The following is a 25,847-nucleotide window of genomic DNA, read 5'->3' on the forward strand; positions in this document are numbered from 1 at the left end:
CCATTCTGAAGGAGATCAGCCCTGGGATTTCTTTGGAAGGAATGATGCTAAAGCTGAAACTCCAGTACTATGGCCACCTCATGCAAAGAGTTGACTCATTGGAAAAGACCCTGATGCTGGGAGGGATTGGGGGCAGAAGGAGAGGGGGACAACAGAGGATGAGATGGCTGGATGGCATCACCAACTCAATGGATGTGAGTCTGAGTGAACTCCGGGAGTTGGTGATGGACAGGGAGGCCTGGCATGCTGCAATTCATGGGGTCACAGACAGTTGGACACGAATGAGCGACTGAACTGAACTGAACTAAGCTTTTCTTTCCTTTTTTTTTTTTAAACCAAGTATAGCAATGTTAGAAATTTAAGAAATCATTATTGCTAATCTCTGAGTTGTCCTGATGGAAAGAGATACTGGCCTCTGAAAAATATTCTGCCACAAAATTCTCTCTCAAGCATCAGGGCCTGGGAATGCAATGGGACAAAAGACAGGCCTCAGCTCCCCTCCACTCTCTTGGGACCATTCAGAAACAGAAACACAGGTAGCCAGATATGCCAACTACCACCCTTCATAAGAACTGAAACTCAAACAGAATATCTTGTCCTTTTGGGCCCAAACAGCCCCTCCTTCCTCACTGAAACCACACAAAACGTGTGTCCTTTATTCTTCCTCCAGTTTTTGAGACAGAAATCAGGATATCTCCTTCAAATGTCACTGGTGTAGAGAGCATTAATGAGCTTTCTTATCACAGCATCTGTTTTCAGAAGGGACATTTAAGGAGCACCATGCATTATTACTATCTACAATCCTTTCATCTTAAGGCTCAACAGTTCATTTCAATTTTGAGCCGTCAGCATTTTCCCATTTCAGCAGCCTATACTTAGCAGAGATTTTAAATTCTATACTACAAGGTTTCTTGGGTTCAGACCTGCCCCAAAACATACGTTCCAAATCTCCTGAGACAGCCCATTGCAGACTGAAATCTATAAAAACCAGATGCCCTCCCTTGACACAGCCACTAAATGACGACTCTGATGACCAAAACTGTGAAAGCACAACTGAGTTCCAGCTTTGCTGCTGAGACACCAGTAGAACAGAATAGGAGGCTACTCACATGACTTTCTTTGAACAAAACTCAATTCACCAAGATCAACGCCAATTCCCACTTCAGCCAGGATGTACTTGGTGGGATTTCTGAAAGTGGAAGGGAACCAACTGCCCCAGGCAAGATAAGCTCCAAATGGCACAGTCTAGAGAGCTGGGGACTATGCCAGAGGTTATGAAAACAAACTTGACTCCAACCTGCAGCACTTTAAGTCATGAAGAAATTTGTGAGGCTAGAGGCATGAGAACTCTTTATTGATATACACCTGGAGACACTCCCACAGTGAAAGGGGCCACGCTAGATCCAGTGAGGGAGAAAAGGGCAAACACAAAGAAAAGAACAGTCTAATGAAGAAGGAAAAACATACAAACTTACATAAACTAAGGTACACAAATCAGAAATAGCACTACGTATTGTTCACAGGGATGACAACGGGCCAGAGTAACCAGGACAATCTTTAGGGTGGTAGGACTTGAGCTGAGCTTAAAAGACAAGCTGGATTCAGTTGTTTAAGATGTTGAAAGGCAATTCAGGCAGAGGCTCTGGAGCAGGAATTACAAAGAGATAAAGACTGATTCAGTCTGGCTAGAGCAGAAGGTATCTGGCTAGAAGTAATGGTAAGTGAGGACAAGATAGAACAGGGACAAATTGTGGAGAACCTTGCATGCCCGGCCACGGTGTCAAAGCTTGACAATGGGGGACCAAAAAAGGTTTGTGATCAAGGGAGCTTGTTTAAAGTGTTTGGAGAATGAATCTAGGAGACTTCCTGTCGGTCCAGTGGTTATGACTCCATGCTTTCCACTGCAGGAGGCACTGGTTCAATCCCTCATTAGGGAACTAAGACCCCACATGGCACAAAAAAATGAATGACTGAATAAATAAAAATAAATAAATGAACTGAAAACATCTAAGAAAAAAAAAAAGAAAGAAAATGAATCTAATTCCAGTGTGTAGGACCAACAATAAGAGAAAACACAGTTAGAAAATCTGACAGACACAACTGAAATCAAGAGCTACCATAACTAAAGGCAGTGCTTGACTCATAACTGAAACTAGGATCATAAAATATACATACACATAAAGGACATTAGTGGAACAAATGTGGAAAATTAAACATAAACTATATATTGGATAACAGTATTTATTAATGTTAAATTTCCTGAGAGTTAATTATGTTGTGGTTAATAATTAATTATGCTGTAATTAAGTATGTTAGAGAATTATACACAACGTATTATATAACATGCCGTCCTTGTCCTTAAGAGATGTCTGCTGAAGTACTTTGGGTTAAAAAGTTATGATGTCTGCAACTCTCAAATGGTTCAGGAAAAAAACGTATACATCTAGAGAGAGATTAATACAAATACAAGTGTGACAAATGTTAATAATCAGTGAATCTAAGAACAAGATATAAGAAGGACCCTATGGAAAGAAGCACAGGATTTAGTGACCGGCTGGCTGTTGGGGGCACGAAAGAAGGAGGAAAGGTTTTGCATGTACCTGACACAGAATACTGGTACTGCCACCAAAAAAGGGAAGCTAAGGGAAGAAACAGTTTTCAGGAGACACATGTTGAACCTGGCTACAGATAAGAAGTGGCAAGAAGAAACAACACACTAGAATGAAATGAGAAAGAAATGTCTTTGAGCAACTGGGACCTAAGAGGGAAGCATGAGAAGGAAATGAGTAAAGCGAGAGAGGACTGACATCGTAATTTACTGGTAGAAGGTGGGAAGAGATAAGAGAAAAACCAGGAGAGCTATGTGACAGAAACTAAGGCAGGAAAAGGATTAAGGCAGTGCTCCATGGAATGATCAACAGCATCAAATGCTGCAGAAACATTACAGAAGGTGATGACTGGCAAATGGAATTAGGAAATAATCAGTGAATTCTGGGTAGAAGTGAGAACCAGGCTATAGGCTCCAGAAAAAGAACAGATAAAGTAGAAATGCAAGACTGCGTACTGAAGAAGTTTACCTTCAATGAAATGATGGAAATGAAATGACAGTTAGAAGGAGCAGCAGAAGCATGGGAGAGCTGTATTCTGTGGGAGACTGGGGCAATCTGGGGAAATTTGCAGTTACAGAAGAAAGAGCAAATAAAGACATCTCAGAGATGAGCTGAACAAGTGAGATTTATGATGCATATTAGGGACAGGAAGAGAACTTAGTTCTAGAAATGGAATGGATTACACTTTCTTTAATACAGGAAGAAAGGGTGAGAGAAGAGGTGAAGAGAGCCACAGTAATAAAAACAGGACATTGACAAAAATAACTTAGAAGCTGAGAAAGAAATCTCAAGATTAGGAAGAAAAACAACTCCTAGGACCGCAGGAATTCAGTCATTTCTGGTCCTTACACAGGCCTCCTGCTCCAGCCACCACTGCATAGAGGAATGGGGCAGCTCCCCGTGACGACTCAATGCACAGTGTAAAACCATCTGAGGGGAATCCTGACTTGAGGTGGAGAGACTCTTCAATTAAGAAGGATGGCATTAAAGGTGACATTCTTATTGTCTTTTGATAGATCCTTTACTTATCTGAGTAAAAAGACCATTTTCTTCTATCAACAGAAGCTACGCCTGGATTAGCAGCTGCTCTACACTGAGGGCAAAGGTGAGCCTGAAATCCCACTGAAAGAAAGCCACCTGTTGGAAGATACCTGCTGACATTATACGGCTAGTAGAGTGAGATTTGGGTTCCTTGGATCATCACTTTTCAAAAGCCTTAGGAGATATGGATAGCAATTTCCTGATGTCATAGAGCAACTAAAAATAAAACAGTTTTACAACCTGTAAAAGAAATGTGCAGCCACAGCAAAACACTGTATAGAACTCATGTGAAGATAAGACATACGAGAAAGAACAATATTTTTATGGCCTTTTATTTCCTGCAAAAGTCATGTGCAATAAAATAGATGGGACTGAGATAACTTTACTGCTTTAGCAAGTATCCTCATAAATAATTAAAAAACAATGTTAGAATAATACAGAAAAAAAAAGTGTTTCCCTCAGGAGATGGACAAAGAGCTCTTGATATATTTTAACAACTTTCCATGACTAAAAATTCTTAGTCACTAAAAAGAGAAGACACTTCCTTTAACCTAATAAAGAACATTTACCTCCAAATTTACTATACTTCAAATACTATATATACAGCAAATACTGACAGGAAGAGAACTTCCCTTTGAAATCAGGATCAAAATGAGATGAGTACTATCACCACTTCTATTCAACATTACATTGGAGTTCCTAGTCAGTAGGGTAGAGCAAGAAAAAGACATGAAATATACAGGATTGAAAAGAAAGGAGCAGAATGTTTACAGATAAAACATCAGAATTAGTAAGAGTCTAACATAATTCTGAATTGAACATCAACATGCAGAAATAAAGTGATTTCTATATGACGACAGCAGCAATAAAGGAAAAAATGAATATTTAAAACATCAGTACATAAAAAAACAAGTATCTAAGAACAAATTTAATGAAACATATGTAAAATCTCTATGGGAAAAACTGTAAAAGTTCAGAGAAACCTCAAAGACCTAAATAAATAGATATACCATAACATGGATAAAACGATATTATAAAAAGTAAATTCTCCTCAATGTTTTATAGATTCAATGCAATTCCAATCAAAATTCCAGCAGGCATGTGTGTGTGTGCATGAGCACATGTGTAACTTAAAAACTGACCCTAAATTGTAAACTAAAATGCAAAGGACCCAAGCTCAACTTCCCACAGGACCCTCAATTGCCTCCTCCAGGTATATCATCCCATAGGCCCCTGAGTTTTCAGGTGTTAGGCAGCTGGCATTCTGAGACAACTTCTACAGAAAGCTGGCACCCAAACACAGATTGTCTAGTATCCAGGCAGTTTGTGTATCTCACTAGTAAGTTTGCTCCCTTAGCTGCGTGATAAAAAGAGAGGGCCTTGGGAGAAGGAGGAGGGTATGGGGGGGAGGTGGGGGATACCAGCAGAGACAGGCCCTCCCCATGGGGACAACGGGAGGATAAGACCAGTGTCTCCTCTTCTATTGCTTGGGAATTTCCTTTCCCTGGAAAAATCTACCCCTTAAATTGTGATCTGAGATGTGGATCTGGCTTGGTAAGCAACAGGTGATGACTGAAAAGGAATCCACTTTGAAACCAGGTGGTAACCCCAAGGTAACACCTTGTATTTCACAATTTTTTTTTAATTGCTTTAAAATAATAGTAACAATAAGGCCTATGGATGGCATTCCTCGATTCCTTCCATATTCTCAGGTCTCTTTAATCTTAACCTTTTTCCCCACTGGTACAGAAGGAAAATGGAGTTGAGCTATGCCTCTCCTTGACAGAAATTACCAGAGAGCAGCATCTTTAGCAACCAACAGTGAAAGTCACTCAGTCATGTCTGACTCTGTAACCCCATGGACTGTAGCCCGCCAGGCTCCTCTGTCCATGGAATTCTCCAGGCAAGAATACTGGAGTGGGTAGCCGTTCCCTTCTCCAGGCGATCTTCCCAACCGAGGAATAGAACTATGGTCATCTGCATTGCAGGTGGATTCTTTACCAGCTGAGCTACCAGGGAAGCCCTGGTCTACAACAACTCTTATTAGCTGCAAAGAGGAGGGGTAAGAGGTCTCTGAAGTTTCTAAGATCCTTTCATATGAAAAGAGAGACTGACCACCTCAAAAGCATTGGTGAGCCCCGGAAGCCTTGTGAGGCTATCAGGGAGCCCCAAGTTAAGTACCTATTAATACCAAAGGAATGAGGTTCTGTGATTCTCCTGTACCAGGCTGCTCAGGGAGCCACACAGCCAAGCCAGATGCTGAGAGAGAAAACGTTACTCCATTCCAACACCCACTGCACTGGCCCAGAATGTGCCCCAGGAAAACTCTGGGAAAGTTAACCGAGACTGAAGATTCTACTAAGATGTCAAAGTCCTCACGATGGCAATGATGGATCTAAAAATAACCTGCCTTGTCATGATGAAAACAGACCAATAAAGGATCATGGCTCAGCAATGAGGAATAGTCTCCTAAACATCTTCATCTCCCTCCAAGGGCCATGGATCATAGAGATGATAATCGGTGGGAGAAAGACCAGAGCCAAGCAAACCTAAGATATACCCACCTCCACCAGTGAACAGCACTGGGTACAGCGTGTGCTGAGCTGGATAAAAGAAGCCCCTATCTATCCCCTTGCTGGCTATCTCCCACATATAATTTTTCACACAAGGATGTTAGCCATGTCACCGTTAGATGCTAACAACTCGTAACTACGGACATGTACTTTGGCCCACTTCAATTCTGCCTGGCAGGCTATAGAGTATCAATCACCTGACCTCAAAACATGTTACTGATGTCTCAGTCACTACATTACTCTTTAGGAAAAATGTAAATTTCACTAAGTCAAAAACCCTTGTGTCAGGGCTTCCCTGGTGTTCTGGTGGTTAAGACTCTGTGCTTCCAGTATAGGGAGCATGGGTTTGACCCCTGGTCAGGGAACTAAGATGCCCTGCGGAGCAGCAAAAAAACCCCAAATAACTCCACGCAGTGTTTATTTCAAAGCTTCACTGTGACTGGACTATGCCTAGGAAACTCATTTCAAAATCAACATAAACCTACTTATCTCACCATTGGCCTGGTAGCCATCACTGTCCTAAACCAACAAGTCTGTCTGTGAAAAATGAACCATAATATAGGCCCAGTAATAATCCTGTGTGTGTTAAAACTGGTAACAAATCTTAGCAAAGTACTCCCAAAACTATAAACTTAAGTTACTAAATAAAACAAGTTCTAAGACTATCTCCAAAGTAAAAAAAAAAAAAGAAGTACATGAAAGTGTACAGGTGGCTAGAGATGGTCAAAGTTCTTAGCTTCCCAGTAACCCTGGCTTGGGAGAGTAGTACCTTATCCATATGGAAGATCAAATCCAATTCACAAACATTCTCGAAACACTTGTCCAGAGTCTCCACGAAAACCTAGGAAACAAGGAGAAATAGATACACAATTCCTATCTTCATAAAATGTCACATGAGAAAGTAAAGGGGGCAGTCAAGATACTATTTGCCTTATGATAGATCTCAAAAACCCTCAAAAAACCCCAATGCACTCCAAACCTTCCAGCTGATCTCCCTACTTATCCCAATCTGAAGGGGGCAACTGAGGATAGGACCACCTTGTTGTCAGTATAGCAACACAACCAGCAGACACATATGGCTTTCTTTCCCCTTTTATAAGATGCTAATTTATCAATATACAAAAGAATAACAAAATAACTATTTAACTATGTCCTTTCCCCAAGCCACCACTTACACATGCGAAAGAATTTTTCATTATGATGGTGTTAACAGATCTATCCGGCTAATTTCAATGAACGTTAACTTCAAAATACTTTTCCATGAATCAACTTAATTAACATGCTTAACAATTTTAATTTACCTTTAAATATAAGACTTAAACAGAAAAGTGTACAAATGATAATGAGTTCAGAATGAACACACCATATAAATGCCATCCTGATACTGAAATGCAGTATTAGAGCTCCCTAGAAGCCCCCTCTCCAAAGGTAACCACCATCCTAACTCCTGCCATCAATTTAGTTTTGCCAGCCCCTGAATCTACATAAAAGGTGGCAAATTATCCTTTCCTTACATTGCTACTTACACTCAAGTTTTTCCAAACTAGCAAAGTATCATTTAGGGAATACATATCACATGATAAACAATACAGAGAAGCAAAGCAATGATCAACTTAAAAGTATGAAAAAGTGAATGAGAAGGATAGAACTGAGGAGGGACATATAGGAGATTTAAGGCCCTAGCAACGTACTATTTCTTAATCTGGGTGACAATTTCTTCTTTAAATTGGTATTCTTCAAACTATATAGGCATGTTTTCCGTATTTGTTATGTATACATGTTTCACAATAAAAATTACTTAAAAACAACAGTAATCTTATTGGGATTCTGATTGGGTTTTTAGTAATTTATAAGCTGGAAGCACAGTTGATCCTTGGACAACACAGGTTTGAACAGTGCGGGTCCACTTAATTTTTTAATCATTCATTAAAATGTTTGCTCAAATTAGAGTGAACAGTAAGAAACACCCTTTTGATAAATGCCTGTAGATTTCTCCCCTGAGAACACTCTGGCTCTTGGTTTTAAAACTAAAATTGGCTGTTTCTGGGTGACGGGGAGAGGAGAAGAAAGATGTTTTCACTATATTCTTGGTATACCTTTTGAATTTTGAGCCACATAAGTGTATTATTTCTTCAACAATAAACACTGAATACCCAAGTAAAAATACTTCCTATTCCAATTTAAGAGTACTTCAGAAAAATAATTTGGGTAATTATTTCTCTGAGCATCTACTGGATGAAATTACATTAGTTTCTACTATCTTTCTTATTGCTGTAACAGAGATGTGGCTCAGATGGTAAAGAGTTCACCTGCAATGCAGGAGACCTGGGTTTGATTCCTGGGGTAGGAAGAACCCCTGGAGGAGGAAATGGCAACCTACTCCGGTATTCCTGCCTGGAGAATCCCCATGGACAGAGGAGCCTGGCGGGGTACATTCCATGGGGTTGCAAAGAGTTGGACATGACTGAGCGACTAAGCACATACACAAGAATATTTTATTGTTAAACTGACTTGTACCCTTGGAATAAAGACTATTAGGACATATTGAATAATTCTTTTAGTATGCAGTATTCCAGAGAGAAAAAAACTTAAAAAAGAACATCTTACTTATAAATCAAAACAAATGCTTATACACACAGAGCCAAAACATGAAACAAAAATTCTTACACCAACAAAACATGAATGATTTAAGATCATACTGCTTGTTAATGGGAGAATCTAAAACAAGAGACAGGTCTCATGACTCGTGCTTCAACAAATAACTGGCTAAGATTTTATTGAACAATTCTGTCCAATAGTAATATGTCATATCTGACTAATATTTTCTTTTTGAGAGGCTTTTGGATCATAACCAATCTACTCCATAAAATACACTTAAACAGGACGATTTTTTTAGTCTGAGTTTAAAAAATAACTTACATAATAGAGGTTTTCTTGTACTTTAACATTTTAAAAAAATCTACTGAGTCTATTAGAGAGTCAGTTTTTCATTTAACCTTTCTTATTTCATCAGGATATTGGATTCAAGGTCTTTCTGTGGACCTACTTTGGGTATTTATTTTTTGGAGTCAGTTATTTCAAATACATTGGCATTATAACTATGTATTTCAACCTCTAAAAACATTTTGATGGTTTCTTTTTCTGACTTTTATTCTTTTTATCAGGTTAACTATTGATTTTATTGTCTTTTAAAAGATCAAACCTCTTACTTACTATTATTCTCACTTTTTATTTATCTATCTTCCCAAATCCAATGCACCCTAAGTATTTAATAAATGTCCGTAATATCATAAAGTTACATTTTCTCTTTGTCTTGTTAACATAGGTATCTGAAGTGCATCTCCTCCAAAAACCGCATCTCAATTTAAAAAATATATTATCGCTATATTTCATTTATTTTCTAATACATGTGTTACATGCATACTCCTATGGCATTCTATAGTGTAAAATATTTAATACATTGTCACAATTGAATTCTATGACATAGTATTTTGGATTTTTTTAGTTGAAATATAGTTGACATACAACATGATGTTAGCTTCAGATATACTACATAGTGATTTTACATTTGCATATATTATGATACAATCAACACAATAAGACTAGTAATCATCTGTTTGCAAACCCAGTTACTGCAATATTACGGATCACATCCCTTAAGTTGTATACTATGTCCCGGCTCATCTGTTTGACACCCAGAGGTCTGTATTCTCAGTCCTCGTTGCCTGTGCTGCCTTCCACCTCCATCCTCCGTCCCTGACAAACATCCATTTGTTCTCTGCAAGTCTGTTTCCATCCTAACAACCTAAGATTTCTATACCAGATGGGGGATCCATGACTCACACCTAGGTTTTCTGATTCTAGATCTTGAGCTCTTTCTGTTATCCCACATTGACTCTCAATATCCAATCTGACTCAGGTGTTAAGAAAGCATTTAAAATTACCACAGAGATGAGTCTTTTTTGGCTGTTTCCAGTATTTATTTATACTTTTACATATGATAAGTGAATATGATACATGAAATTTTTAAACTACTACTAAATCATTTTCTGAATGTGAATGGGTAAAATATATAAATAAAATGAAAAGTTACTATATCCAAGAATATAACTTTTTGGAAGAGTATAGTATACGTAAAATAAAAATACACATTCAAAATTTCCATTTCTTTATCCTAAAGTTTATTAAATTTAGCTTCTTTAATTTTATCTTAATAAAATATAGTTGTAAACAAGTAAAGTTTGTATTTTATAGCTAGAGTTTTCTATAATTGGTGTTATTAGGTTTTACACATGCTCTTTTTGAGTGCTTTCAACTTAAGTGACTTGTTAAAGTCACACGAAGTCTATCTAGAATATCATGTAACAAATAATGGGTACATGATATTGTACCCATTATTGTCCTAATTAATGGTTCCCAGTATAGGGTCCCCCATACCTCAATTTCCATGAAAGTAATGAAAACAAATCTGTAAGCCATTTCTAATTTTCAAAAAGCCTTAAAAAATCATGTTTACCTATGTCAAGACTGTACTTATTAGATAAAACATCAAGTTCCTTTGTTTCAGGCTAGAATTACAAGTGAAAATATAAAGTATGTATTTTAAAATATCATTTAGTTTGATACTTAAAAAATATTTCAAAACATGACATGATAGTATAATTTATAATGACAAATATTTGGTATTCATCCTTGTTGCTGGCTCCTAAAAACCTTGGAATTTCCAAAGTGATAGGGTTGTCTTATTCTGCTAATAAGGTTAACTTCTGGAAAGCACCAGAGAATGGGGGCTGGTTGCCATGGGAACCTACTGTATGACTGGGAACTTTGAGTCCCACTTACTGATCTCTGGGAGGGGAGAGGGGATGCAGCCTCAATCAATCACCAATGGCAATGACTCAATCAATCCTGCCTATGTAAAGAGGCCTCCATAAAACCCAAAAGGGATAGGTTTCAGAGAGTTTCTATGTTAGTAACAGTGGAGATCTGAGGAGAGTGGCACCCCTGGAGAGGGCACAGAAGCTCCACGCCCTTTTCCCCTGCCTTGTGCTATGCATCTCTTCCATCTGACTGTTCCTAAGTTATATCCTTTCACATTAAGCTAGCAGAGTAAAATGTTTCTCTATAAAGTTCTGTGAGCCACTCTAGCAAATCAACTGAACCTGAGGAGGAAATCATGCGAGGAGGCAATCTTGGGCGTAGTCAATCTACAGGCTGTCAGTCAAATGCACAGGTGACAGACAACTCGGACCTGACATCGGTGTCCATCTTTGGGTAGATAAGTGTCAGAGCTGAGTAAATTTGTGGGACCCCTGGTGAGTGTCCATGGAGAACTGAGTTACTTGCTTCAGGTGCGGGGTGGGGGGAGTATACATATAGGAATTGGTGTCAGACTCATAAGAAAGCCAAGGGCAGTGAGAGCTGGAGAAGCAGAGAACCTAAAAGCGCTAAGAATGGTCGAGGGTTGCTAAGGCGCTTTCTCAGAGCACCACCTGGTGGACATGCAGCAATGTTTACCAGTATCAATAAAGAGACTGACTAAATTAGGATCTACATACAGATCAAAAATTTTTAGCTACTACAGATTTTTAGCTACTAAAAATCCAGACCAAACTTTCTGAAGTGGCTACCATCATTACCTGCTACACATACCTGGATGAGGTCCAAGATCCCAAGTTCACTCTCTGAGGAATCCACACAAAATACAAAGTAGAGGGTAGCATAATGCCGATAAATCAGTTTGTAGTCAGAGCCACCAATCAAACTGTGGAGGATGGGAAACATTTAAAAGCTTGTATTGGAATTGAACATATCAAAGAGAAGCTCTGTGCCAAGGAATGAAAATGGGCCCAAAACAAAGGAGGAGGGTAGGCCAAACAATAAGCCATTTCTACCAGGTGAAGGGCAACCAAATTTGGCAGAGGTGCCTAAAGCCATTTTACTTCATTTTTTCTTCTACCCATCCTTCCAGGACAGAGAAAGTGATGGCACCCCACTCCAGTACTCTTGCCTGGAAAATCCCATGGATGGAGGAGCCTGGTAGGCTGCAGTCCATGGGGTCGCTAAGAGTCGGACACGACTGAGCGACTTCACTTTCGCTTTTCACTTTCATGCATTGGAGAAGGAAATGGCAACCCACTCCAGTATTCTTGCCTGGAGAATCCCAGGGATGGGGGAGCCTGGTGGGCCACCATCTATGGGGTCGCACAGAGTTGGACATGACTGAAGTGACTTAGCAGCAGCATTCTCCCAGGAACCAAACATTTAAATATCTGAAACACAATCATTTAATAGCTTCCCAAACAGAGCTGAGTCTCTCCCTGAGCAGACTATGCTCAGCTCAGCTCAACTGCATCAGATACTTGCCCAACACTTAAGCACTGCGTGAAAAAGCAATAATGGCATGATGAAGGCCACCCGAAAGTGGATATATGCGGAGAAAACTGATGATTTACCTTCCACCCTCCAAGAAGTTACAGATGTTGTCATCCCGCTTGAGAACTAGATGAAAGGTCTCTCGAACAATCTGCTGCTGAATTTCTTCTGGCTATGGAATAAAAGAAATAAAGTGAGTCAGTGGGAAAGCCTGAAAAACTATACCCCTTCCAAACAGGAATGATCTGAACATTTGGTACCAGTTTCCTGAAAAGACAGAAATGATGAGTGGAGGTAAAAATAAAAGGAGAATCTATAGCAAATGGAAAAGGCTCTGTTACAGGAAATAAAATAAGGTATATTAACCTAGATATCTAGTCCCTAACCATTACTGTCCTGCTAGGTGAGCTGATATTTCTCATACAGCGTCAAAGAATTCTCATACAAGGTTAAAAAATACCTAGAAGGCACAGTCCTGAAATATTTTATATTACCCTAGAAAACATCTATGCCAGAACAAATAACAAATGTCAATAGATCTACCACTGTAAGGAAGTCAAGATGTAGTCATGTACATGTTTTAAAAACCTGCATGAGAGTCCCTTGGACCGCAAGGAGATCAAATCAGTCAATCCTAAAGGAAATCAGTCCTGAATATTCATTGGAAGGACTGATGCTGAAGCTGAAACTCCAATACTTTGGCCACCTGATGCGAAGAACTGACTCACTGGAAAAGACCCTGATGCTGGGAAAGACTGAAGGCAGGAGAAAGGGACGAGAGAGGATGAGATGGTTGGATGGCATCACCGACTTGATGGACATGAATTTGAGCAAGCTCTGGGAGCTGGTGATGGACAGGGAAGGCTGGCGTGCTGCAGTCCATGGGGTTGCAAAGAGTCGGAAACTGAGCAACTGAACTGAACTGAATACCGGTAATACAGACGTTATACATAAGATGCTGTGTGACCAACAAAGTACTACTGAGAAAGCAGAAAATATTCTATTGAGAGATTTGAATCTTGAACAATTGCAGATCTATAAATACCTTTTTTCACTTACTATTCATTTACTACACACCAGAAAGCTCAAATGTGATGGGATCTCTTGATGACCCACATTTGATTTCTATTTATACATATGAGGTTCATATTAAGTATGTTTAAAAAAAAAAAGGATATGGAGAGGGAGAAATCAGTTATTAAAACAAAAACAGGGACTTCCCTGGCAGTCTTGTGGTTAAGACTCTGCACTTCCACTGCTAGGGGTGTGGATTCAAATCCCTTGTTAGGGAACTAAGATCCCATGTGTCTCTTGGTCAAAAAAAAAAAGACAAAAGTAATTAAAAGCTATAAACCAGTGCTCTCAAATCTCAATGTATAATGGGATTTTCCCAGTGGTCCAATGGTTAGGACTCTGCGCTTTCACTGCCAAGGACACAGGTTCAGTCTCTGGCAGGGAAACTAAGATATCTCAAGCGAGGTGTCTCAGCCAAAAAAAAGCAACAACAACCCAGTGAGTTTGAATAATGATTCACCTGGAAATACTGTTAAAATGCAGGCTAATTTTGTAGGTCTGGGGTAGGTCCTGAGACTGAAGTTCTAACAAGTTTCCAGGTAATAAGAACGCTGCTGATCTGAGAACCATTTTGAGTAGCAAAGCTTAAGAAAACTGTCAGACTGGACTCACCCTCAGAGTTAGAAAATAAACTCAAGTAACATTAACCCCTTTCCCTCCATAGCACTGAATTTAGGCTAGAAGTGGTTATTTAAAAGAAACAGAAGAAAAAAGAGGAAAAACATCATTGTGGAGCAATTATGTTTCAAAACTTTGACTTACACAGGTACACAGTGGCTCTCCACATTTAATGAATGGATGAATAATAAAACTTGCTAATAACTGGACACTGTAAGTTTAAGTAAATCAATCACTATTTTCTGGTTCCCATTTTAAAGAACTCACAAAGTTCAAAGATGCCAGGATGCTGTAAAGGCTTAACTCTGGGTACCCAGAAATACAAAACATGCTAAGCACCAGCATTTTTAAACTGAAAGAAATCTTGAAAACTAAAGCCTTTTATCTGACTCTACCGGGAAGTGATGGTAGTCAGTGGGTAAGCAGTATGAAATGCTGAGGCTACCTAATTTCTAATTCAACAGAATAGCAAATTACCAACTGCTTACATCTCTCAGTGATTTTCATAATCCCTCATATCTTTTAGTACTTTGCAGTTTCCAAGGTTATTTTCACTAAGGAGCTAATTTAGTTCTTAAAAATCCTACACTCTTCAAAGATATACAAATGTCAGTAAGGGCAGGAAAAAAATCAGTCATTAGAAAAAAACCAAAACCACAAGGAGAATCCACTTAATACTTACTAAAATGTCTTTAATCAAAAAGATAATAGAAAATGTTGACAGAGAAGTAGAAAAATTAGAATTTAAAAAATATTTATTTTTGGCTGCGTTGAGTCTTAGTTGCAGCACACAAAAGAAAAGGAAAGTGAAGTTGCTCAGTCGTGTCCGACTCTTTGCGACCGCATGGTCTGTAGCCTACCAGGCTCCTCTGTCCATGGGATTTTCCAGGCAAGAGTACGGGAGTGGATTGCCATTTCCTTCTCCAGCGGATCTTCCCAACCCAGGGATGGAACCCAGGTCTCCCGCACTGTAGACAGACGCTTTACCGTCTGAGCCACCAGCGAAGCCCACAGGCTCAGTAGCTGCGGCATGGGCTTAGTTGCCCCAGGGCACATGGGATCTTAGATCCCCAATCAAGGAGTCCCCTCCATTGGAAGGTGGATTCTCAACCTCTGGACCATCAGGGAAGTCCCAAGCTGTATTGCTTATATATTGTTGATAGGAATGTAAAATGGCATAGCCACTTTAGAAAGCAGTTTGGCAGTTCATCCAAATGACAACTACAAAGTCACTACGTGACTCAGCAATTCTACTCTGAGATACATACCCAAGAGAAATGTAAATACACACTCACACAAAAAGCTTGTACATGAATGTTTGTAGCAGAATTATTCACAAGAGCCAGAGGTAGAAATAGCATCTAATGAATGGATAATCAAAATGTGATAGATCCACTCAATGGGATATGTGCCAAGTCACTTTACTAGCGTCTCATTACAACCCTGTGGACAGTAGCCCACCAGGCTCCTCTGTCCATGGGATTCTCCAGGCAAGAATACTGGAGTGGGTTGCCATTTCCTCCTCCAGGGGATCTTCCCCACCCAGCCATTGAACCTAGGTCTCTTATGTCCCCTGCATCGGCACGCAGGTTCTTTATCACTAGCAACACCTGGGAAACCTATCTATGGAATGTAACTTGGCAATATAAAGGAATAAAGAACTGGTAACACTACAACATGGATGAACCTTGAAAACATTATACTAAAAGAAAGAAGTCAGTAATAAAAGACCACATATTGTATGATCCCATTTTACGTAAAAGTCCAGAACAGGCAAATTTAGAGAGAGAGAAAATAGATATTGGTTGCCTAAGACTAGGGGAATTGAGGAAATACAGAGTAATTGCTAATGGGTAGGGATTCCTTTTGGGGATAATGAAAATATTCTAAAATTGTGGTGATGGTTGCATAACTTTTAAAGTAGTAAAAACCATTCCACTGTATATTTTTAAAAGGTGAACTGTAGGTATGTAACATATCACAATAACACTTTTAAAAACCTGAGAAAAACTGACACACAAATGCAAACTGAATAGTTACTGAATGTTAATATAAATCGGTATGATTTAATAAAATGTAACCAAGCTATACAAGTCTATTTAAAAGGTACCCCCCAAAAATTTCTCTCATTTCTATTCATTCTATTTAACAAGAGGAAATAAAGTCTGAAAGAGGTTTGTTAACTTGACACAAGGGTTTAAAAAAGAAGGTGTTGCTGAGGCCTGAATTTAAGTTTTCTGACACTTTCCCCTTTATGGTTTTCTCAGTCCACCAATTATATACGTAACATTTTGAAACCTAGCCACGAAGAAATAAAACGTCGGGGTGCAGGAGGCAAATGATGATGCTTATTTTTTCAGAGGAACGTCTTTGGAAAATTCGTGAGTGAGAACTCGCATTCTCACTCACTGAGCCCCCACGCGGCAGCATTTATAATTTCTCAATATTTCCCACTTTGAAACTTTCTTCAATTCTACAGAATGAAGGCTGTCTAGTCCCTGGGCACTCCTAGCCTACACTGAAGTAAAATAATTCCAAGAAAGCATTTTTCAAATCCTCTGGCTAAAGCAAAACCATTAAAAGGCTGCATATTTCTTCCTCCTCAGGAAACTGCGTTTAGCGACCAACAAGATTAATAAGACTTCATTCAAGCTGTCAAGGAGGCACATCCCCACCATCATTTAAAGTGCCCCGAGACTCTAGGAGAAGTGTCACAGAATAGCACAGAAATGTCGGGGTCCAGGAAGAGGGAGGGAAGAGCCGGCGAAGCGGGGCGTGGGACCCAAGGCCTGAGACTGGAAGAGTCCTTCCGGGACTTGCCGTCCGCGGAAGGCTGAGTCTGGGGTCACTCATGTTGCTGGACCCCGAGGTCAGCGGCCGCTGCCCGCGAGCGCCGTACGGCCCCAAAAAAGGGAAGGGGGCGCAGGCGCCCTGAAAAAACGTGACGAAGCTGCGCACTCACGAAACGCTGGTAGAAGCGGACCAGCCGCGGCTTCCCGTGGTTATTGAAAACCAGAATCGCCTGAATCATCTTTGCCCGCCACGCTCCTTTCACCACCGGCTGCTTCCAGAGGAGCCTCTCCTTCCGCCACAACAAGGACTCTTCCGGCTGGTGCGCTGCTGAGAGTGGTCCCCGGAAACATGTCCCGGCGCCCAGGGACCTGACCACGAAGAGTCCGGCTTCACGGCAAGCCTTGGAGGAAGGCTTTCTAGGATGGGAGGCTGGCTGGCGGGGAAAGGCTCCTGCGAACACCGCATTTGAGGAGGGCCGTCACCTTGGCCGGCGTCGGTTGCCCACTCAGGGTCTGGCCAGGGCGCGAACGCGGCTCTCTGCCCTTTGTCTAGAACGACTGCTTGCCGCAGAATCCCGGCCCTGCGCAAAGCCGAGCCAGTCGGAAAAGGATGGGATGGAGAAGCAGAAACCGCAAAAGCAGCCGCGCTCTTTTGAAGAGCGGGTGAAGACGCGCGGGCGCCTCTTTTTATCTGGGTCTGCGTCAACACACACGGTCATGCTTTTCGCTTGACACTGCAGAGCGTTCCGAACATTAGGGAACATCTTTACTTTTTGGTATTACAAGCAGTGCTGTAGTGAATTACATATGTGCCTCCTCGTGCAAAAGTCCTCCTCGTGCAAAAGGGCTGTCTCTCCATGGTAGATAGCGAATGGTGGAATTAAGGGATCTTTAATGCAATTCCTTTTAAAAGGTACCTGCGACCCCACATTGGTAGGGTTTGTATTTTCTTTTAATACCTTAGTGGGGGTGAGTGGAGCACGTCCTTATATTGCAGATAGAGCTGCAAATGGGAATTACCTGCCCAAAGGACTGTTGACAATACGTATAAAAAAGCCTTTAAAATATATTGAACATTAGACCCAGCATTTGCAGTTTAGAATTTATAATAAAACGACTGTGGATGTGTGAAAAGATTTACCCTCAGGAACGTGCATCTCAGTAGTCTTATTTCGGGGGAAATGGGAAGCAACAACTCATTATTCCAAAATGAGAAATTGGTTAAATGCATTGATCCACGTGCATACGAGAAATATTAAAGTTATGAAAAATCATGTTGTGAAAGGTTTATGTCTAGGGAAATGTTCATGGCATAGCTGTGAGTGGAAAGACTACACGAAGTATGTACAGGGACACTGTACTTTGTAAAAGACTAGAAGTATATACACAAAAGGGCTTGCGTGGTGGCTCAGTGGTTAAGAATCCACCTGCCAAGCAGGAGAGGCAGGTTTGATCCCTGGGTGGGGAAGATGCCCTGGGGGAAAAGATGGCAATCCACTCCAGTATTCTTGCCTGGGAAATTCCATGGACAGAGGAGCCTGGCGGGCTACAGTCCATGAGGTCAAAAAGAATCAGACATGACTTAGCAACAGCATAGCTACTAATATATAAAATTTTTATGTCTGTAAATCAATTTTTTAATGGAAAAGTTTTTAAAATACGGAAAATGGTTATATTTAAAATATAACTGACCAACCCAAAAGACCTTCGCCCTCAGTAATAAATAGGCAAAGGTACTGAATAACAAACAAGGATATACATCTAGGAAACAAAGATGAAAAAAATATTTAAGCTCACTATTAATGGGGGAAAAGGCTAATTAAAATTAAAGTATTAACTTTAAAGTTAAAATATTATTTTCACCTTATCAATATCCATTTTTAAAATATTATCACATCCAAATCTGGCAAGAGTAGCATGAAAATAAGTCCTTTTCTGCCTTGCCGGTGAGATAATTTAGTAAAGCAATCTGGCAATATGACAAGATCTTTACAAAGAATCCCTAGATTTCCAGTAATCTGTCTCCTGGGAATCCATCCCTAAGGAAATTACCCCCAAAATATAGTCAAGGGGGAGGGGCAGGCAGGTGAGAGAACTATGTAACTTAAAATTGTTTTTGACATAGCTCCAAATAGGGATCAATTAATTACCCAAATTTTGGAAAATGACAGAACTATTAAGGCTGCTGCTGCTGCTTAGTTGCTTCAGTCCTGTCCAGGCTCCTCTGTCCATAAGATTCTCCAGGCAAGAATACTGGAGTGGGTAGCCATGACCTCCTCCAGGGCATCTTCATTAAGGTTAATCAATCTTAAAAACAATGTATGAAGACTATGTGGCAATATAGACAATGGTTATATAACATCAGTTGAAAAAGGATTATCAAATTTTATGTGTTGGTATAATATTGCAGTAACCATGTACAGAAATTGTATATCCAAGGTCAGGCCACTCCCCTATCTCCATGGCTTTGTAGGTCCTATTCTCTTGCTGGAAAGTCCCTTTCCACCTGCCTGCCTGAATATTTTTCCATCTCCTCTGCCGCTGCTATAGACCAGATCACTCTAGGCTCTCACTCCCACCACAGCAGCAGTCTCCTATTGGGCTCATTGCCTTCAGTTTCTCTGCAGTCAAGCAATCTTTGAAATATACAAATAAGATCATATTACTCTCCCTGGGATCACTGGCTTCCAAGATATTAAGGATAATGTCCCAAAACATCAACACTTAACATGCTGAAGATGCCATGCCTGACCTCCAGCCTCACCTCCAATGCAGTTCCACTCCCATCACTCTCTGAGCTCCAGCCATGATAGCCTTTTCCTCCAGGAGCCCCTCCCCAACCTGCTGAGATCCCGGAACCTAGCTGTTGCCCCCGGCTTCCCGATTGACACACTGTGCCTGCTTATTTAGGATGGTGGCCTGCCCACAGGAGCTTACCCTACCCTTTGGGCAGCAGGATGCCCTCCCTGGGTGCCTCTCCCCAAGTCAGTGTACCCAGTCCTCCTCCTGTTTAAGCCCTCCCTGGCTACCACATGCTTGAGGTCCCAGCATGCTCAATGGTGAGCGAGCCCCATTCAGGCACAGGACACTAGGGAAGCGGCTTCTAGAGTAGCCGCAATGAGAGAAAAAGATGTGAACCGAGACAAGGGCAGCAAGAACAGAAGAGACTCATGAGCGCTCCAGCCACCTGTAACTTCGGTCAGTCTAAATGAAGTGTTAATCCCAAGCCTCACAGCCATACTGTTGAGCCCAGGCTCAAATATACGGGAAGGCAAATGACAGTTCGAACCATGATAATACATGCTGGGATCTCAACCATGAAAACCATCTGAAAAAAAAAAATGGAGATAATAATCACCTGTGCCTCTTGGGATGGTTGTAACAAGTAAAACACTGCAAATGCTTGGCACAAGTACTAGAACCAAGAGGCCCTCCGCAGTCAGTGACTGTAATTATCATCACGGAAAGCATCTAGTGTTGTGTTTGACCCATTAGGGGACTTCGTTAGTTTACCACCACCCCCCTTTCCCTGAGGCAAGCAGGATCTACATTCTAAGTCCCTACCCATTCTTAGGATATGTAGATTTCAACACCTGTTCTCTTCATTGATGTGGATATGGGCACATTACCCTGCAAGATAATGTTCATGATCAAAAGCATAGGGCTTTTGGGACTTCCCCTGATGGTCCAGTGGTTAAAACTCTGAGCTCCCAATGCAGAGGACGTGGGTTCGATCCCTGGTGGGGGCACTAAGATCCCACATGCTGCGTGGTGTGGCCAAAAAAAAAAAAAAAAGATATGGCTGTCTTCTTATAGGGAGGTTGCTCAGTTTATCAGAGAAGGCAATGGCACCCCACTCCAGTACTCTTGCCTGGAAAATCTCATGGATGGAGAAGCCTGGTGGGCTGCAGTCCATGGGGTCACTAAGAGTCGGACACGACTGAGCGACTTCACTTTCAAGCATTGGAGAAGGACATGGAAACCCACTCTAGTGTTCTTGCCTGGAGAATCCCAAGGACTGGGGAGCCTGGTGGGCTGCCATCTATGGGGTCGCATAAAGTCGGACATGACTGAAACGACTTAGCAGCAGCAGCTCAGTTTATACCTAATAATAAAATAGTCAGTATAGAGGAATCCTTTCCTGAAATTTTACTCATTCATAAAAAATTCTCAAGGTACAAAACAAGAAAGAAAGGTGTTATCCAAAATGTGTTCTGCGGCCTGGCAGAGGGAGTCAGTGAGAAGGAGATGAGCTGGCCGTGCCTATGAACGAGCTCAGCCTCGGTAAAAAGAGCATCCCCAGGAAAACAGCCAAGGGAGGTCAGGAGACAGGAACCCCCAATGTAGCAGAGAACCAGAGGAAGAAAAAGAACTGGCAGTTCTGGGGGCTGAGAAGGGCACGAGGGAAGAGCAGGCTTGAGCAAGAGGGCAGAGGCCCCCAACACAGAGTACTGGGGAGGAGGGCAGCTGCAGGAGGAAAACAGGAAATAGAAGGACAGAAGGAGGAGGCCCCAGTAACTTCTCCTTGGAGCCACTCTGCGTACAGATGAGGGATTCCCCCCAATTCTGCAGCAACTCCAGATCTTCTGACTGCCCTAGGGGGACTCACCCCCCTGCCTGCCTTCACAAACAAGCCTGCTGCTCAGGGCAAGGGCTACCATGAAAATCTGGGGAAGGCTAGACTCACAGCCAGGGAGTGACCCTCCACGAGCCACAGCCTGGCGCCCCACGGCTAACATCGGGGTCTTAGATTTGATTTTAGCAGAGCTTGTTTGAAGACTATATTCCATGGCGGCCATAAGGAAGAATCAAGTAAGGCTTGGTGGACCTGCTCCCTTGAGCTCCAGAGTGAAAGTTGATGAAAGAAATGCTCAGTGGTGCCGGTGGGTCCGGGAGGTACCCCATCTCTCCCTGACCTCAGTCGTCCTAGAGGTAAAGAGAGATAAACAGAGTGTATTTCATAAACGTCTTCTATTGTCATCAAACAAGGGTTCGCTCCAGTGGTACCAGTCGGGCCCTCAGTTGCCTGCCTTGGCCTCATCTCATTAGCGTTGGCCCAGGGAGCCAGCCTGGCAATTCCCATTGTTTTATAGTCAAAGACTCGCTTTATTAAGACAAAAGACAATCCATTTCCTCTATCTGCCCCTGTTTTCTCTGGCTAATGTCTTCACTTCATCAGCTAGATAGACAGCCCGTTTTTTTGAGACTTGGTTTTAAATGTTCAATTTGGGAGTCTTTTGACACCAATTCAAATCTTTGGGTGAAATGCAGCTCAAAAAACCAAATCAACTGTGAATCGGTTGAGGATCAACTAGGGGGCTGACCTTTGAGCCAAAAAAGCTATTAAGGTCCAAGTCAGCCATTTTCCAGCCACTCTGGGCAGGAAGCCCAGAACAGAGTGGGTGGAAATGTTCATTCAGCGGCTCAACACGGCTAATGTACTCACGTGAAGTGGAAATGTCTGGAGCCTTCCTGGCATTAAGTCTCCTTGGTTCCCCTCTGCGCTCCCTTTGTCCTGTCCTTTGCTCTTATAAATCTGTGGGGCTCTCGTGTTGATTGGCACAGTTCAGGCCCACCAGGAAGAAAGGTCCCTTCATGTCTTGAGGGACTTTTCATCAGGCTCACACTCAGGAAGTCCACCAAAGCTGGGAGTAAAGTTAAGTTGCTGTCTCTTTCTGCTACCACCCAACTGCAACCAGTCCTTACAAAACTCCCACCAGGAGAGAAACCACACCAGCGCCAGGCCCACACCCTGAACCTACCCACTCCTCGTCCGCCGCGCCATCCCCCTGCTCGCGGATCTCGCTTGCAGCCCCCTCCGAAGACTTCTGGGCCATGATGTTGTCTGTCCAGGATGCTCCCGTCTTCCCATCGCCAGCGAAATTACACTTGGTCACTGTTCCAGCCTCGAGTTTGGCTAATGAATCTGAAAGAAGTTCACAATTCCCTCAGACTCCCTTCCTTTCCCTCAGAATTCCCTCACACTGTCTGGCCTCTCTACATGTGGTGGAAACCTGGTGGAGCCCGGCCCTTCTGCTGGGGTCCTCTAGGCCTGAGTGTGCTCAGGGAGCCCCTGGAGGGGGCCCCAGATAGGAGAGGGCACCCACAGGAACCAGAGGATTGAGCAGCACCCCAGGATCCAGAACGTCCAGGCTGTTGCCTCCAGGCCACTTGTCCAGGGAACTGAGAAATCAATCTCAAGGGGTCATGTCTGCAGGGAGGCCGGACCTGACCTGCTCCGTGAGCCCTAAGCAGGAGGGGTGAGGGGCCCTGAGACAGGAAGCCAGGAGCCCCCCCACAGGCCATACAGGGGCATCAGGCCACAGCGAGGGCTGCACTGCTCACCCAGGAAGGGGCCGTCGCCTCGAGTTTTCAGCCGTACCCCAGCCCCGAGCTCAAGCTCCATGGCTTCCATCTCTGACTCAGGCATCCAGAAGGCCACAGTCTCAGCGGGGGTGAGGCTCTCTGTCAGCGCAAGCAGCTCCGGCTTATTCACCAGCCCCTTCAGCGCCTCAGGCGTCAGTCTGTCCGAGTCACCCTTGGCTTCCACCTCTGCAGTGTAAACGTGAAGTGTGCAATAAATGCTCTCTGCCGGCTGTCCCGCTGGGCTTCTACCAGCACGAGGTGGTCATTACCAGTGTGACAGCAAGCACTCTGGGAGGGCTCTTTAGAAGCCAGCTGAGGGTTGACTGTTGTACCTGCTCACAAACACCCGCGCTCCCATCCTGCCCCTGCTCATCAAGGAGCGCATGCAGAGGATTATGGGTAAGGGCTCTGGAGCCAGGCTGCCTGGTACACATCTGCTTTACATGCTGTGTGACCACAGGCAAGTTACTTAACCTCTCTGTGCCTGATAAATAGGGTGAAACGCGGTACCTACCTGATGGGACTGACATGAGGTATAAAAGAAAGAGCTAATGTACATAAAGTGCTTAGCATGAGGCCCAGCACACAGCAAACCCTCAGCAGGCGTCAGTGTTCTTACTGTCTCTATTTACAAATGAGAAAGCTAGGGCTTAGAGAGGTTAAGTGATTTGCCCAAGGTTACACAGTAGTCCATGGAGGAGGCAGGATTCAAGCCCTTCACACAATTCTGCCTTCCCAGGGACCAGGCAGAGGTCTCCCCTGGCTGGGATGGGGTCTGCTGGAACCAGCAGCAAACTTGGATGGTCCTCAGATTCTCTACTGGCCTGCTTATCCTGGCCTGGGCAGAGCGCAGGGGCTCAGCCAGGGTTCCAACAGCCTCTCACTGCCCACCCTGGAAGTCCCAAATCTGCTGATCTCAGCTTGGGGATGGGGAGAATGATTCCACCAGACTGCAGGAGACAGGAGGCACTGGGAAGGCAGCAGGCCCTCAGCACTGAGGGAGGGCACTGGGGACCCTCTGCGTGAATGGAGAGCAGGAAGAGCCCAGCCAGATGTCCCTCAGACCAGACACGGACTTCAGTCATGCTGAGAAGACACTTTGTGGCGCCTAAGAGACCTCTGGAGGCAAAGGAAGGCCAGTGTAGGACGGCCCCGGGGCAGGAAGGGCAGAGGGCACCTACTGTAAGAAGACATGAGGAAGCCTGTGTTCACCTTCCTGGTGGCGCTGAAGTTGGGCTCAATTTCGTTTCCCTTGGGGTCGAACTTACGGCGATGGATGCGACTTGGCCGGATATACAGTACGTAGTAGCGCTCCTGGGGCCAAGCAGAGAGAGTGAGGGGCTGTTCATTCCCTTCACCCCACAACGCACACACTCCCCATGTGCTCTGGCTGCAGCCCCCCAGCCTCACTCTCTACCCTAGAATCCCACCTTGGCTCCAAAAGATATTTAAGCTGGCCAGAGGGCCCCCACTCCCAATAATCATCATTCATTCATTCACATGTTGAGTACAGCATGTGCCACACGTGATGAACCATGGCCACACATCCATGAGAGAGCAGGCTCAGAGCCCAACCCCACAGCTTCCACTCGGTCAGAGCCAGAAAGAATAGAAAACCATAACCCAAGGACCCCAAATATCACAAAGCAGGAGTAGTAGCAGCCGAGACGCCACAGAAAGGGCACTGAGATGGAGTTCCGAGTGAGGGCTGCCACTTTCCCCTTCCAACATATGTGGGTCCTGCAGCATGTGACGCTTAGCCTCAGTTTCCCCTGTTGCCTGGAGACAACGTGAGGTCTACTTTCAGGCATGTTGTAAGGATTCAAGAGATCACAAAGGAGCAACCACAGTGTAAACATGAAGTGTGCGACACATGCTGTCTGCCAGCTGTCCTAATCAGGAGACGACAACGTTGTAAATCAACTATACATCAAGAAAATTTTAAATAAACACTATAATCCAAAACAAAAACTAGAGATTGAAGAACAGGAAACCACCACCTGGGACAAAAAGGGAAGGCAAGTCCTCATAGTGTGGAGAAACCTGCAACTGTGCGAGTAAGGGTATAGGCAGGATTTTAAAGGCCTGGACAGGCACAGAAAACAAAAGTCAAGGTCCCATGTGGACGTCTGAACAACGGAGGGGCCTTGGAAGCCTCAGGGGAGTCTGAGCTGCGGAAGCACGTGGGGGATGATATAAGACAGGCCTTGAGTTGGCATCTGGAGTTTGGGTTTTACATGGCAGACCAGAGGGAATCCTGAAAGGTTTCTGAACAGCACCTAGACTATGACAGATGTCTTTCAGGAGACCAGCAGGCTGCAGGGCAGGGACCGGCGCTGGGTTGCAGCCAGAAGGCAGGAGAGGGGGCACAAGGTTTAATCAGGACAGGCTGAGGTCCT

At 43.1% G+C, this 25,847-nt stretch overlaps 2 protein-coding genes across 3 annotated transcripts in view; both read right to left on the bottom strand.

Moving 5' to 3' along the window:
- Positions 1 to 17,401, bottom strand: part of AP3S2 (adaptor-related protein complex 3, sigma 2 subunit) — a 41,136-nt gene extending 23,735 nt beyond the window's left edge. Inside the window, exons 1-4 of the mRNA XM_010841038.1 lie at positions 17,253 to 17,401; positions 12,679 to 12,770; positions 11,876 to 11,987; positions 6,993 to 7,064 (exon numbers count right to left, since the gene is read on the bottom strand). Of these exons, the coding sequence (XP_010839340.1) occupies positions 6,993 to 7,064; positions 11,876 to 11,987; positions 12,679 to 12,770; positions 17,253 to 17,321 (345 nt within the window). The 5' untranslated portion in view covers positions 17,322 to 17,401. The remainder of the gene's footprint in view (positions 1 to 6,992; positions 7,065 to 11,875; positions 11,988 to 12,678; positions 12,771 to 17,252) is intronic.
- Positions 17,402 to 21,216: 3,815 nt separating this feature from the next.
- The window catches only part of LOC104989385 (arpin), an 8,367-nt gene continuing 3,736 nt past the window's right edge, over positions 21,217 to 25,847 (bottom strand). For both annotated transcript variants that reach the window (XM_010841039.1, XM_010841040.1), the window contains exons 3-6: positions 24,630 to 24,762; positions 23,428 to 23,634; positions 22,845 to 23,008; positions 21,217 to 22,008 (exon numbers count right to left, since the gene is read on the bottom strand). In XM_010841039.1, coding sequence (XP_010839341.1) covers positions 22,000 to 22,008; positions 22,845 to 23,008; positions 23,428 to 23,634; positions 24,630 to 24,762 — 513 coding nt within the window. In that variant the 3' untranslated portion in view covers positions 21,217 to 21,999. The remainder of the gene's footprint in view (positions 22,009 to 22,844; positions 23,009 to 23,427; positions 23,635 to 24,629; positions 24,763 to 25,847) is intronic.

This window comes from Bison bison, unplaced genomic scaffold (assembly GCF_000754665.1).
Source record: "Bison bison bison isolate TAMUID 2011002044 unplaced genomic scaffold, Bison_UMD1.0 scf7180017864155, whole genome shotgun sequence".
NCBI lineage: Eukaryota > Metazoa > Chordata > Mammalia > Artiodactyla > Bovidae > Bison > Bison bison.